General features: G+C 53.6%; 1 protein-coding gene across 2 annotated transcripts in view; it reads left to right on the plus strand.

The window, feature by feature from the left end:
• Nucleotides 1–15,426, plus strand: part of PLCG2 (phospholipase C gamma 2) — a 156,476-nt gene that overhangs the window by 54,884 nt on the left and 86,166 nt on the right. For both annotated transcript variants that reach the window (XM_042918264.1, XM_042918265.1), the window contains exons 3-5: nt 2,294–2,437; nt 4,376–4,469; nt 5,227–5,274. In XM_042918264.1, coding sequence (XP_042774198.1) covers nt 2,294–2,437; nt 4,376–4,469; nt 5,227–5,274 — 286 coding nt within the window. The remainder of the gene's footprint in view (nt 1–2,293; nt 2,438–4,375; nt 4,470–5,226; nt 5,275–15,426) is intronic.

Consider the following 15,426-nt stretch of genomic DNA (forward strand, 5'->3'; position numbering starts at 1 on the left):
CAAGCCTGGGGAGAGGGAAGTGGGTGGGAGGGCATCACGGAGGCCAGCCATCCCACTGTGGCGGGGTTGCGGGGGGAGGTGGTGCCTGCAGCCTGTCCAGGACGGGCCCGGCTCCGAACAGAGCGGAGTTGCTCCCTGGGGCTGAAGTGGAAGGTGGCGGATGGTCAGGACCACCTGCCTGCTCAGAATGCCTGTTTCTTTTTCATTCCGTCTCCATCTCTCCTGCTCTTACCTCTCTGACTGTGTGTGTATGTCTGTATCTCCCTCCCTCCTCGGCTGGGTGGCTTGTCCTCTGCTCCTGTCTCTGTCTCTCTTTCCCCTGTTGGGTTTCTCTATGTGTGTTTGTTCACATCTCTGCGTCCAGCTCCCTCTGTCCCATCTCTGGTTCTGTCCCCCGTCTCTCTGCCCCCTTCCTCGTTCAACAACTATTTATTGGGCTCTACTGTTTACCAACCACCCTGCTGGGGGGGGCGGTGTGGGGGGGGGGGGACACAGTGATGAGGAAGGGAGCACCATCCAGGGAAAGAGTTCTGACCCCACGAGTCACAGCATTAAGCTCTTGCCTCTGTTCTGAGCTGTGGGGCGAGGGGCTGGTATGTATGAGAGCAGGAATTGGAGGGTGTTCTCTGCGTCCGATGGTGGTTGAGCTGAGATGGCAAGGGGGAAGTTGGAGCTAACCAGGCAAAGGGCATTCCTAGCAGAAACAACAGCGTGTACTGTTGCCCTGTGGTGGGGGTGGCCGGCCACTCACCAGGTGGCTGGAGCATGGGGGGTGAGGGTGCAGGGACTGGCGGTGTCAACACCGGGCCTTGGCTCTTAGTCCTAAGACCACCGGGATGCCATCAGAAGGTTCGAAGCCCAGGAGTAGCCTGAGTATATTTGTATTTCATAAAAATGACTCTGGCTACTGGTAACTTGGGCTACTTCAGTGGACCAAGCAAGAGATTCCAGTGGCTTGGATCGTGGTGTTGGCCATGGGAATGGATAGCACGTGGCGGGCAGCATGCTCCCCGCTACCCCCAGACTCATGTTTTATCGGCCAGGGGGCAGCAGCAAGAGAAATTTTGCAAACATCTCTGGCCAAAAAAGTCCCCGGAGGATGCAGGGGGCCCAGTTTGGGCCATGTGCTCGTACCTGAAGCAGTCGTGGTCCCCCGGGGTGGGGCACCTTGGTCATTCCTAGGACCCTTGGGCCCCCTCTTTGGCTTGTCATGGTAGGAGGTGAGGAAGGGCAGATCAGCATCATCTGAAGCAGGAATGGGTCTATCCCAGGAAAGGTGCTTTTTTGACAGAAAAAAAGGGGAGGAAGGGACCGGTTGAGTTTGTCTCGTGACAGTCCATGATCATCCTATGGTAGGCAGGGAGGTCTCCCTTGGGTCGGGTGGCCATCTGTGGGGGAAGCAGTCACCCAGTGGGTCAGGTGGCCATCGATGAAGGGAATCACCCCTGGGTCAGGAAACCATCCTGTGTGGGGGGGGAGGGGTCACCCCTGGGTCAAGTGACCATCTGTGAGGGGGAGGGGTCGCCCCTGGGCCAGGTGGCCATCCGTGAGGGAGAGGGGTCGCCCCTGGGCCAGGTGGCCATCCTGTGTATGAGGGGAAGGGTCACCCCTGGGCCAGGTGGCCATCCGTGGGGGGGGGAGGGGTCATCCCTGGGCCAGGTGGCTGTCCCTGAGGGGGAGGGGTTGCCTCTGGGCCAGGCGGCCATCCGTGGGGGGGAGGGGTTGCCCCTGGGCCAGGTGGCCATCCGTGGGGGGGAGGGGTCATCCCTGGGCCAGGCTGCCATCTGTGGGGGGGAGGGGTCGCCCCTGGGCCAGGCGGCCATCCGTGGGGGGGAGGGGTCACCCCTGGACCAGGTGGCCATCTGTGGGGGGGGAGGGGTCACCCCTGGGCCAGGTGGCCATCCGTGAGGGGGAGGGGTCGCCCCTGGGCCAGGTGGCCATCCATGGAGGGGAGGGGTCACCCCTGGGCCAGGTGGCCATCCTGGCCCAATTTGTCCAGGAGTGGGTTGGAGTCCAGCAGCAGCAGGGATCATAGGGAGAATGGATTTCCTCTTATTTCTGCCGTCTCTTGGTCTACAACAACTGTCCCAGTACTTAGTAGCTTAAACCAGCCAGGTTTTTACTTGCTTGCGTGTAATCCTGCCGTCCAGGCAGGGCTGAGGGGCCGGGACCACCTGTCTCCAGGCCAGGGATGAGGGGGCTGGGCTGTGCATGAGCGGGGTGCAGGCGTGGGCTGCGTCCCCAGGCGGAGTGAACTCCAGCTTCTCATGGGCTCCTCTGAATTGTCTTCTAGTGGATATCATGGAAATCAAGGAAATCCGCCCCGGGAAGAACTCCAAGGATTTTGAGCGCGCGAAGGCAGCCCGCCAGAAGGAGGACTGCTGTTTCACCATCTTGTACGGCACCCAGTTCGTCCTGAGCACTCTGAGTTTGGCAGGTGAGTGCACGTCCGTGTGCTTTCCTCCCTGACTGTGCCTGGCTTCCTCCCCAGGACGTCCTCTAGCAGCAGAATGCCCTCATGTGTATTCCAGGGACATCGGGGTTTTGAATTCTCCCCTGCCTCTTTCTAGCTGTGTGCCTTTGGGCAAGCTGCTCCACCTCTCTGAGCTGCAGTTTGCTCAGCTGTGAAACAGGGACAATGATCGCGTCTGCCCCAATGGGATGTTGTAAGCGTCTGTTAAGGGCCTGCTTGGCTCATGCAGATTGCTGAAGGCAGGTTCTAGTTTTCATCCGACAGAGCCTGGTCTACACTGTTTACGCAGCTTAGCTGATCGGGAGGAAGGATCCTGAAATTTTATATCTCACACATATGTGTGCACACACACACACATACACGTGCATGCACACATACACTCACACATGATCTGGAGGTGAGATTTCCAGCCATCCGTATGAATCCACCAAAAGGCCGAAAGGGCCTCTGTGAGGCCAGAAGATAAGTTGTGGAAAAGCTCAGCACTTCACTCAGAGGCAGAAGCTTGTCCCCCCTTCAGGCCCAGCCCCGGGACTTACTGACTTAGAGCTGTGTGTTCAACCACGACTGATGAGACAGAAAGTAAATCCCACTAAAGGTAGACCAAGGCGAGGGGAAGACGAAACCTGAGCATGGTCGGGGACATGTAAACGAGTGCAGAGCAGCTCTCGTTGATTTGCTCTGTCTGTCACGCACCTCTGAGCGTCCACTCTGCGCTGGACTGACCTAAATGCCCCTGGGACCGTGGAGATAATGGGACCCAGTCGCTGCCTTGCGGACGGGGGCTCCCGGGGCACTGTGATGAGAGCTAGAGGCCAATCACCATACAGTGTGCTGTAGCGGCACGGAGGGCCCACTTCCAGGGAAGGCTTTGCAGAGGAGGGCCCTTTTAAACTGGGTTTTGAGGCATACGTAGGAGTTGGGAGGAAAGAGGGAGGCCAGTCCGGGGGTGCGTGTGTGAGGAGCTGAAGGAGGGAAATAGCAAGCTGGATGTGGGAGATGGGGGGGCGGACGTCTGACGGTTGGCGTGTGGTTGGTGCAGGCATGACGCAGCAGAGAGGGGCCTGGGCCCGTGAGCTTCCAGTGTCATGTCCACTTTGCTCTGCTGCAGGCTGAGGTCTGGTTGTTCTGGGCAGGGAGACCATGAGTCCGGGGTGCCAGCTTTGGTGTCTCTTCCACTCGGGGGTCTCTCTTCAGAGCTCTCCAGTTCAAGTCCAGTAGAGAGGGCGTGATGCCTGGATTCAGATCCCAGCTTCACGCTGACTGGCTCTGGGACGGGTCTCTCTGCCTCTGAGCTTCGTATTCTCTTCCTGCACACGGGAAGGGTGAGAGCAGCCGCCTCAGCGTGCTCTCGTCCACGTGAACAGGATACCTGGTCCTTAAGGCATGTGCCATAACTCAGAGGCGTTTGCCTTGCTAGCTCCATTTTACTGATGAGGAAATGAGGCACAGAGAGGCTGAGGAACCAGCCGAACGTCACACAGCCCTGAAGCGGTGCCGAGGGACTTGTGGTCCCTCAGTGATGCCAAGCCCTTGCCTTCTCCCTGACCTTATCTGGAAACGGGAAATGCTGAGGGCTGCTCTGGACTGGGGTGTGAATAATCCTAGACCCTGCACTTTATTCGTTAGCATAGGAGTAAAAGCTAAAACTCGTGGGGGGAAAAGGTGTCCCACCGGTCACCCCTGCTGTAGAAGGGTCATCGCTGGCACGTGGCCTCATCTTGGACAGAAAGCAGGTCGTAGAGCCACGAAGGTGTGAAGGAGATGCCTTTTCCGTGCCCTCGTGCAAAACTAGAAACCAGCACTGGCTTCTCCCGTCCCCATGGGCTGTATGGGGCTCGGTCTGTCTGTAGACGTCTTCCCAGCGAGTAACAACATTTGCCTTCCTATTCACCTGCCCAGCTGATTCTAAAGAAGATGCCACTAAGTGGCTCTCTGGCTTGAAAATCTTACACCAGGAAGCGATGAGTGCCTCTACGCCCACCATTATTGAGAGGTATTGACTTTTGCTTGTTTATCTCTGTATTTGCACATTAATTTATTCTTTTCCCTTGAGCCAACGTGAGTGAAGAAAAGAAAAGTGGGGCGTTTCATCTTGGAGGCTCAGTGAGTGTCCTGTGTGCAGCAGCTCCCAGGAGGCGCTGTGGGCTCCCCACCTTCTCGTCGGAGAGCCTCTCTCGGTGCTAAGCCTTGCTTGGCCTGGTGGGGTGAGGAGTACGTTGAAGCCGAGCCAGAAACACACGCTGGTGCTGTGTCCCAGGGGAGGATTGAGGGCCTCCTTCTTACAGGATCAGGAAGGGATTAAACCAGCTCACCAGACCGCAGTCAGATGCAGGGTACCGCATTTCGCAACTGCCACTGCCTCCTGGATCGGGGAGGCTCAGGACTGCCTTGCCCGTGAGTCAGCGTCACGGACGTCTGCGTGGGATTGTGTGTGAATTCTCGTCCCCTCGGTTAAAGCCCTCGGATTCCCGCCATTTTTCTTACCAGCTTTTTGGGGGGATGAATGAATGTCATCAGAGAGGATCGTCAGTTTAAGGAATGCCGGCCTCTAGGCTCCTCTCGGAGGGGCCTCTTGGCTCCTAACTAGGGCGTGTCAGCCCCAAGGAGAAACCTGCTTCTTCCCAAGCTGCCCGAGTTAGCAAATTGGAAAACTCCTCTTGTTTCCGGTTTCCCTTGCCCCCATTCCATAGAACCAGTTTTGTTTGTGTACTAATTCTCTGTCCCTCCCTCTGTCTCAACTCTCTTCCTAGTTGGCTGAGAAAGCAGATTTATTCAGTGGATCAAACCAGAAGAAACAGGTGAGATTCGTTCATATTCTTGTGGGTTTTCCTCCAGATCATTTTGGCCTCTGGTGTTCTTTCCTTGAACATCCCGAGGCAGTCGGAGCATGTTTTGTGGTGTGGAAAGGTCCTCGTGAGGTTGGATTGGACCCTCGAGGTACCAGGCACCGCACCAGGTGCTGGGTGTCGGTGGAGACACGACCGTCTGGGGCCTTGCTTCCGTGGATGCTCAGGGCCGTCCGCACAGACAACTTCTCTGGAGCACTTGGACCTTGTGCTCGAGGCCTTCGCATCCCAGCACCTTCCGCGTCCCGGGGAGAAACGAGATGGCTGTGGCGCCTGCCCAATTTTGTGCTGGGACAGAGGTCCACCATTAACGAAGTAACCCGTGTTGACTCGCCATGGTTACTCGGGCTGGGCAGACGTGAGCCGGGCAACGGGATAACACGCAATTCGTTGTGCTCGTTCACTGAACAGTACGTCTCCGAGCAGTTCCCTCCCTGTCAGCACACATGATGCTGTGTGCCAGACGTTTCTGTAACAAACATGGTTTTGTCCTTGGCTGGGGTGTAATCTCCTTACTCATGAGAAATCATTTCTTCTTGATGGAGGCAGAGTGGTTCCTGGTCCTTCGTTATCCTTGTGACGACTGTTGCCGTGGCAAGCTTTGGGTCTCCCTGTGGGTAAACGTGTGTGATAGAGTCTTAGAGGAGGGGTCCCAGCCATGCAGCGTTTTCTGGTCTACCATTTTTTTTTTTAATTTTTTTTAACGTTTATTTATTTTTGAGACAGAGACAGAGCATGAACAGGTGAGGAGCAGAGAGAGAGGGAGACACAGAATCTGAAACAGGCTCCAGGCTCTGAGCTGTCAGCACAGAGCCCGACGCGGGGCTCGAACTCACGGACCGTGAGATCGTGACCTGAGCCGAAGTCGGACGCTTAACCGACCGAGCCACCCAGGCGCCCCTCTGGTCTACCATTTTGAGGGAGGTGGTAGCAGTTAGCATTTGTCCCAGCGGTCAGGAGGGCACCCCTTTCCCTATGCCCTGTATCACCGGACTGACCCGTGATGACCTATGGGTGAAAGGCAACGGCAGATTTTTGCTTAAATTTGTATTTATTTATGAGTGAAGTTGAAGATGCTCTCATCTGTTTTTTTAGGTTATGATCCAGTTGTTATTAATAATAAACTGATACAAGCCACCATTTATCGAGCCCCCACACACTAGATACTGTGCTCAGCACTTACAATTAACGTATCATTTGAGCCTCACAAAAGAGGCTCTTTTTCTTCAAGTTTTAAGTGATTTTCCTTCCTCCTTTTCTCCGCTAAGGTATGTCAGTGCGGTATGCGAGGTCGCAGCTAGCCTTGCCACCTGTCCCCGGGTGTCCCCTTTCCATCTCGCAGGCTCCTGGGGGTCAGGCCGCTGTCCTCCATCACCCGGTGATGTCAGAGTTTGGACGCGCCTCCTCCGTGGTTTGTTCCACGTACGCCGTCCGACGGGACGTCGGAGAAACTGTAACCCGTGGTGGTGAAACGTTCAGCCATGTCGTTAGGTCTGCAGAAACACGCTCCGTGTTCTGCGCCCCCCTCCCTCGTCCACCTGTCCAGCAGTCACCGTGTGGCCCCACACCCCGGGCTGTGCCCTGGTGTTAACGCAGGTGGATCTGGGGTGGGGGGTCCCCGCGTCAGAGGATTTTGTTCACACTGGTCTCTTTCAGCCTCCGAGGTGGGGCCTCCCTTGTGTTTCCTTTCTGTGTGGCTTCGAGGTGATTCATCGTTGGGCTTGGCACAGGGGTGACAGGTGGAGCCCCCCCGGGCCCTCTCTGCGTGCACGCCGGGTACAGGGTTGCTGCTTTGGTGTGGAAGTCCGCCTCTCCATCTTGTCAAGACACGGAAGCCTCCCTCTGGCTGTCCCGCTCAGAATGCATTCCCGCTCAGAGGTCCGTCTTTCCATCGACCAGAACCTTCAGCAGAGAGGAAGTCAGTTTCTGGACTTGACGCCCTGTTCCTGGCTTCACCGTTCACTCTCCCCGACTTTGCTCTCCTCGGGCAGAGCCCCGCCGCTCTGTCAACATGTGGAAAACGCCACCTTTCCTGTGGTTCTGGGAGGCCCGGGTGGAGTTTTTCCAGAGGAACTCCGACCGAGGTGCCAGCTGCAGGGCGACCGACTTCTGCTCTGCCAGTTTCCCCTCCCTTCCTGTCGCCCACGACCGATGGCGTTTCCTGAAGGAAAACAAAGGAGTGGCAGAAGCCAAGGAAAGACCCCCGGGCGGGCGGCGGGCTCGAGGCCGTCGGGCCCAGGCGGTGCCCAGCTTCTCGGCACTCGTCTCGGCCAGCCCGCCTCGTTCACCGTCGAGCGCATCCAGAGGCAAAAAGGTAGCAGCTGGTGTTTGTGGAGACCTGGGCTTGCAGCGGCCAGGGTGCTCTTGGAGTTGCAGGGGCTTCTGGAATGTTCAGACTGCTGAGCTGGGTGCCTCGTGGCCCATTTCATGAGGACACTGAGGCCAAGAGGAGTGACCTGACTCGTCTGCAGTAACCCAGCTTGCTGGGCGTGCCACCAGGATGGGGGCTCCCCCATCACTGCTTGGTGGTGCTTTTCTTCTTATTTTTTTAATTTTATTATTATTATTTTTTTAATGTTTATTTATTTTTGAGACAGAGAGAGACAGAGCACGAATGGGGGAGGGTCAGAGGGAGAGACACAGAATCCGAAACAGGCTCTGGGCTCAGAGCTGTCAGCACAGAGCCCGACGTGGGGCTTGAACTCACAGACCGTGAGATCATGACCTGAGCCGAAGTCGGACGCTCAACTGACTGAGCCACCCAGGTGCCCCACTTCTTATTTTTTTTAAAAAAATGTTAATGTTTTATTTGTTTTTGAGAGAGAACGAGAGAGAGAGAGAGATATCAAAACTGAAACAGGCTCCAGGCTCCGAGCTGTCAGCACAGAGCACGACATGGGGCTCGAACCCACAAACTGGGACATCATGACCTGAGCCGAAGTCGGACGCTCAACTGACTGAGCCACCCAGGTGCCCCACTTCTTATTTAAAAAAAAAAAAAAGTTAATGTTTTATTTGTTTTTGAGAGAGAGAGACAGAGCAGGAGGGAGGGAGGGGCAGAGAGAGAGAGAGAGAGAGAGAGAGAGAGAGAGAGAGAGAAAGAGAGGGAGAGGGAGATATCGAAACTGAAACAGGCTCCAGGCTCCGAGCTGTCAGCACAGAGCACGACACAGGGCTCGAACCCACGAACTGGGACATCATGACCTGAGCTGAAGTCGGACGGTTGACTGACTGAGCCACCCAGGTGCCCTATAAACTATTGAATTTGATTATGGTAAGATCTACCATTTTAAGCGTATGCCTCTGTGAGATGAAGTACATTCGTGCTGTTGTGCATCCACTGCCATCTGGCTTCAGAGCTCTTTTCTCCTTACGGGACTGAAACTCCGTCCCCGTGAACGGTACCTGCCCCTCTCCTCCTCCCCCGCCCTGATCACCTCTCTTCTCCGTTCTGTCTCCATGGGGTGTGACTGCTCTGGGCACCTCGTACGTGTGGAATTAGGCAGTATTTGTCTTCCTGGCTTGTTTCACTCAGGACATCTTCATGGTTCATCCATGTTCCTGTAGCAGGTGTCAGAATTTCCTTTTTCAGGCTGCATAATATTCCGCCATAGGTGCAGACCATGTTTTGTTTGTCCGTGCATCTGTTGATGGACACTTTAATAGCCTTCCTCTTTTGGCTGTTGTGAGTATTGTTCCTTTGAACGTGAATGTTCATGCCCCTGTTTTCAGTTCCTGTGTACGTTTTCCAGAAGTGGATTTGTGGAATCAAATGGTAGTACTGTTCTTTTTTTTTTTTTAAGTTTATATATTTTTAAAATAATTTTTAATGCTTATTTACTTTTGAAAGAGAGAGAGAGAGAGACAGTGCATGAGTTGGGGAGGGGCCGAACGAGAGGGGACACAGAATCCGAAGCTGGCTTCAGGCTCTCAGCTGACAGCAGAGCCCCATGTGGGGCTCGAACCCACAAACAGCAAGATCATGACCTGAGCCGAAGTCGGGTGCTTAACTGTACCACCCAGGCGCCCCTTAAGTTTATTTATTTATTTTGAGAGAGACAGAGAGAGCACAGAGCCCAGTGCTGGGCTCGAACTCATGAAACTGTGAGGTCGTGACTTGAGTCGAAATCAAGAGTCAGACACTTCACCCAACTGAGCCACCCAGGCACCCCCCATACTGTTCAAGTCTTAGACAAACTGCTTTACCGTTTCCCACGGCAGGTGCAGACTGACACAGCCACCAGCAGGGCACAAGGGCTCCAGTCTTTGCCACTTGCTTGTCAAGTTACTTTCCTCTTCCTTCCTTCCTCCCTCCCTCTGTCCCTCCGTCCCTCCCTCCCTCCCTTCCTCCCTCCCTCCCTCCCTCCCTCCGTCCCTCCCTCCCTCCCTTTCTTTCAAATAACAGCCACTTTAGTGGGTGTGAAATAGTAGCTCATTTTGGTTTTGCTTTGCATCTTCCTCATGACTAGGGATGTTGAGCATCTTTTCACATGCTTTTTAGTTTTGCCTGTCTTCTCTGGAGAAATGTCTGTTCAGATCCTTTGCCCATTTCAAAAGTTCACCTCATGATTTTAGTCCTTCTTCAGCTTTCAAGCACTGACCCTGAGACACAATATTTTATTTTTCATGTTCATGCTGTTATTTATATTACCTTTTGAAAAAGTGAATTTTTTATTTTTATTTTATTATTATTTTTTTAAATGTTTATTTACTTTAGAAAGAGAAAGAGCGTGAGCAGGGGCGGGGCAGAGAGAGAGAGGGAGACACAGAATCTGAAGCAGGCTCCAGGCTCTGAGCTGTCAGCACAGAGCCTGACACGGGGCTCAAACCCGCAAACCATGGGATTATGACCTGAGCTGAAGTTGGACGCTTAAATGACTGAGCCATGCTGGTGCCCCGAAAAAGTGATTTTTTAAAAAATTATTTATAATTACCTTTGAAAAAGCGAATTTTCAAAAAAATATGAAAGTAACTCCTATTAGTTCTAGGAAACTTTATAAATACTGAAAACTAGAAAAAAAAGTATAAATTGGATATTAAATGGTAAGCACTGTTAACTCCAGCTATAATTTTTTTCAGTAGATTTTCATCTTCAGCTTCTTTTTACTTATTCATTTGACTTTATCAAAATCTAATTGCACTCACGATCTTGTATCCTTTTCTTTTGTAATTTCTAAATTTTGGAATAATTTTTCATTTAGAGGAAAGTTGCAAAGATCTTACAGGGAGTTCCCAAATCCTCCTCCCGCTTTCTCTAATGCTCACATCACGCCTCGTCATGATGTATTTGTCAAAACTAAGAAACCAGCATTGGTATGTGACTCAGAACTGAGCCCTGGACTTTATTTGGGGCTCAGTGTTTTCCCACTGACATCCTTTTCCTGGTTCGAGATCCAGTCCAGGGGCCCGGCGTTACACTTCGTTGTTCTGTCCCTTGGTCTCCTCTGGTCCGTGACCATTTCTCAGTCTTTCCTGACCTTGACACTTCTGAGCAGCACATCTCAGGTATGTTGTAGTACAGCCCTTGGTTCGTGTTGGTCTGACCTTTTTGTCGTGATTAGGCTGGAGTGACAGGTAGGCTGTGGCTGCGGGTGTTGGGGAAGAGTACCACAGAGGTGAAGTTCTCGTTCGTTCTGTCACATTGAGTAGTGTGTGCTCCCGGTGCGGCTCATCCGCGGCCATGCAGTGCTTAATCACCTGGCCAAGGTGGTGTCGGAAGATTTCTCCTTTGTAAAGTCGTCCCCAACCCTGTTCTTGGGGACTAAATCTCTTGAGTCCAGCCCACCCTGAAGGAGGGGAGAGTTAAACTGACTTCACCTCGTGTTAAACCGTAAGAACATACATGTTTCATTTCACCTCTTCAGGAACATGATGTCAGTGCCTACATTAGGAATCAACCAATGGAAAGGTGATACTTGGTTTGAAAAGTTGTCTTTTGTGTGTCATTTAAGTTATGTCCAGTTCTTCCTTAGGTTCACATTTTCACCGAGTTGTCTTCATAGTGAACCTATGACATGACGCTCATAAGAAGCATTTTTTGGGTCTCTGTAGGATTCTTAGCCTTGTGCCATGGCTGCCTAGTCCCCATTGGGCGGACGTGCTCCACTTTTCTTGAGTCCTCCCTTCTAGTTGCTGCTCACGTTGGTGGAGGCTCTTTGAGGTCAGAGGTCTGACTGGTTTGGTGTTCCTAGTGTTTGTTGGATGAAAGTTCTACCTTTTATTCCTACACATAACATTGAGCAGATGGAACGTTCTAGCTTTGAAAGAGTTCCTTAAGACATTTCCAGGCCTGGGGACACTGAGTCAAAGGTGTTAGTGCTTTCACCATAACTCTTGGCTAGATTTTTAGAGACCCAGCCCCACTCCATCTTTGAGCCTTTAGAGTTGAGTTGTCTCTTACCTGGGAATTATGTTCTGAGGTTGGTGCAAAAGGGGGAAATTTCTGTGGTCAAAATATACCTTGAGGGGTGCCTGGGTGGCTCAGTTGGTTAAGTGACCGACTTCGGCTCACGTCATGATCTCACAGTTGGTGGGTTTGAACCCTGCATCAGGCTCTGTGCTGACAGCTCGGAGCCCGGAGCCTGCTTCCCATTCTGTGTCTCCCTCTCTCTCTGCCCCTCCCCAGCGTGCACACATGCGTGCTTGCTCGCTGTCTCTCTCAAAGAGAAATTAACATTAAAAAAATTTTTTTTAAAATATACCTTGAGAAAACCCCCTGAGCCTTCTTTGAGGGCCCCTGGAATTGTGTTACCAGGTGTGAGGGTCACAGGCTCTGAGTCCCACAGACGGATAGCAGCCTCAAGGGCTGGTAGCAGATTGTCGCCTGTGGACATTTCTTTCCCTCCTTTGCCTTTTGCCCCTTGGTATATAACGTTGGATTTGCACAGGCTGAATGCTGCGCTTTATTCTTCATGCTGGCAGGGACAGAGGGCAGACTGTGTTAGGTCTTCAGGAGGCAGAAGGGGGCAGGGGTTGCAGGTGGGGGGCAGGTGTGTGGGTCCAGGTCTGTCAGTCAGCAGGCATGCAGATAGCTACCAGGCAGTTAACATTGTGGCCCCAGCACATTGGGACGTCCTGGGGGCGCGGGGCGTTAGCCTTAGGTGTGCAGTCTCCCCTGCACAGATTCTCCTTCACTAGGTCTGGCCTGGGGCTCAAGAATTTGCATTTCGAACAAACTCCCAGCTGATGTTGGTGCCGCTGGTCTAGGGACCCTACCTGGACAACCAAGCTTCTAGAGCTGCTCTGTCCAGTATGGCGCCCCCTAGCTACGTGTGGCTATTTAAATTAATTAAAATTAAATAAGAGTAAAATTTTAGTTCCTCGGTCATGCTAGGCACATTTCAGATGGCCAGTAGCCACATGTGGGTAGCGGCTGCTACATTGCACAGCGCAGATCTAGAACATTTCCATCATCATAGAAAGTTGGGCGGTGGTGAGGTTTGAATCTCTGCTTGGACACTTACTGGTTGTGTGAGTTTGGGTGAATTATTCAATTTCTCTGTGCCTTAGCTCTCTAATCTGTCTGTAGAAGAGAGAGAATAGTTCCTGGTGTGAGGTTTCAGTGGGTCGGTATGTGAAAAGCATTTAGGCGGTGCCTGACTTAGGTTGGGCACGACATAGGCTTATTATTGTCCTTCTTGCTCTAAGAAGCCTAGGGTGGTGGAGATGTTGATCCAGCCTCAGGGGGGCAGATAAGTTTCCTGGGGCTGCAAACCCTGGGCAGCATGGTAAGGGCTGCTGGGATGCGGTGCTGTAGGAGCTGGGACCGTGCCAGGCCGACAAGGGAAGATGCCACCATGGTAGAGTGATGTCTTCCAGGGAAGACGGAGGGCCCTTTGTGGCCCATGGCGGGGATCATGTCTAGTCTTCCCTCTCCAAGGGAATCGCCCTGGTTCCCAACCGGCTGTCACTGGCCGAGCCTGTAGGAAGCAGAGTCTAAAACGTGGGTTTGTGTGTGGGAAGCTTACTGGGGTGGGTGTGGGGGTGGACGGACACCTGTGGGTGTGGAGGGGGTAGAAGGAGATGGGCTGCCATGGTCACAAGCACGGCCTGTAGAGCCGTCCTCCATTGAGGTCATCAGAGAGCTGCTCACTCTGACTGACTAGTCATCGCATGCTGGATGTGACCCTGGTGAGGCGCACTCTTCATCTCATGACAAGTCCCAGACGGGGAGAGCGGTGAAGTTGGGGCTGCTGGGTTCCTCCCCTCCAGCAGCTGGGGAGTCTCCGTGCTTGTTCTTGCTCATGGTCAGGCTCTGCAGTGCACAGCCACAGGCCCGGGGATGGGGGTGGGAGTGTGGGGAGGGGAGTGGGGTGGCAAAGTCCCGGCACGGGGGCCCAAGGAAGCTCTTTGCCCCCCCCCCCTTTACCTGGGGGTTCACCTGTTGTGCGGTAAGGTGGGACTTCCACAGCCGGTGGATTCAGATGCCCCGTTGCTCAGTGTCTCCTTACCCCAGACCCTGTATTTGCTCCATTGGCTCCCAGCCCCCCTGTGTTGGTGCCTGATGTGGGGAGGGTTCTTGGCCCTGTTTCTGCCTCGAGGTTCTGGGTCCCCAAGGGGACTCTGACCTCTTCCTTGATCCTGGATGAGCGCTGCAGGGACACCAGCTTGACCAGACCCCCTCCCTGTCCCGTCTCGTGGTGCCAGCCCCTGCTGCTCTTCTCTGTTCATCCTACCCTGGCCGGGTTCTTCCCGGACACCCCCGGGGGCTGGGTCAGGATGGGGGTCTCAGGCAGCCGGCTTGATTCTGTGCCCAGCCAGCCACTCCTGACATGGGTGCTCTCAGTGTCTCTGGGAAAGCCCTCGGTGCAGGCCCTGGAGTAGTGGAGGGTAGGGAAGCATCTTGCAGGTAAAGGAGTCTGATGTTAGGGGGGCTGTTAGACTAGAGGTAAAACGGCTGGCCATGGGGACACTGAGATGACCAGCGTCTCATGTAGTCGCCTCCAGGGGCAGCTGCTGAGTAGAACGTGCTGCTTCCTTCCGGATGTACCAGCAGAGGCCGAGTTGGCAGCGTTGGGGAAACTGGGCCATTTTCTGCCCACATCCTGGGCAGGCTTCCTTCCTTGGCCGTGCACAGCCCTGTCCAGCCTGACGTCTCCAGAACACAGAGCAGTTTTTGTTGACCACACCAACAGCTCCCCCGGACCACCGTCTCTCACTCTGCCAGACGCCCGGCTCTGCGGCCACAGGGGTCTGGATCTCATGCCCTTGACCCACCACCCTAACCCCGTATACCTCCCCACCGTTCATGCTGTTCCCAGAGGGGAAGTAACGTGCGGTGGTTACAGGCAGCTGCCCTGGAGTTCACGTCCTCCACGTCCCAGTGCCCAGCCTCTCTGAGCCTGTTTCTTCAGCTGGAATATGGAGGTGCTAACGGTGTGGGCCTCGTAAGGTGGCAGGGCATCGAATGAGTGTGTGTGTCCCTGTCCCCTGGAATGGTGCCTAGCGTTGAGTATGCGCTATTTCGGTTTCAGCCATCACTGCTGTTATTGCTAGCACGGTTATTTCTTTTTTACTTTTGAAACGTTTTATTTTTTGAGAGACAAAGCACGCGAGCAGGGGAGGGGGGGGGGGGGGGGGGGGGACAGAAGACCTCAAGTGGGCTTTGCACTGTAAGCACAAAGCCTGATCTGGGGCTTGAACTCAGGAACCCTGAGATCATGACCTGAGCCGAAATCAAGAGTTGGACGCTTGACCGACTGAGTCACCAGGCGCCCCAGTATGGTTATTTCTTTTTTAAAAAACAATTTTTGTTAATGTTTTACTTATTTTTGAGAAGGAGGGAAACAGAGTGTGAGCAGGAGAGGGGCACAGAGAGAGGGAGACACAGAATCCTAAGCAGGCTCCAGGCTCTGAGCCGTCAGCATAGAGTCTAAAGTGGGGCTCGAACCTGCGAATTACAGGATCATGAACCGAGCTGAAGTCGGATGTTGAGCTCCCTGAGCCACTCAGGTGTCCCCAGTATGGTTATTTCCTTTGCTCGGAATGCGCTCTCCCTTTCTTGGCTCTGAACCTGAACTTGCCACCTGGCCTAGCAAAAAACATGCATGAATATTTCTGTGATGTGGTCTAGATGACTGTACATTTTGGGATTTGATTCAAACC

This window comes from Panthera leo, chromosome E2 (assembly GCF_018350215.1).
Source record: "Panthera leo isolate Ple1 chromosome E2, P.leo_Ple1_pat1.1, whole genome shotgun sequence".
Classification (NCBI taxonomy): domain Eukaryota; kingdom Metazoa; phylum Chordata; class Mammalia; order Carnivora; family Felidae; genus Panthera; species Panthera leo.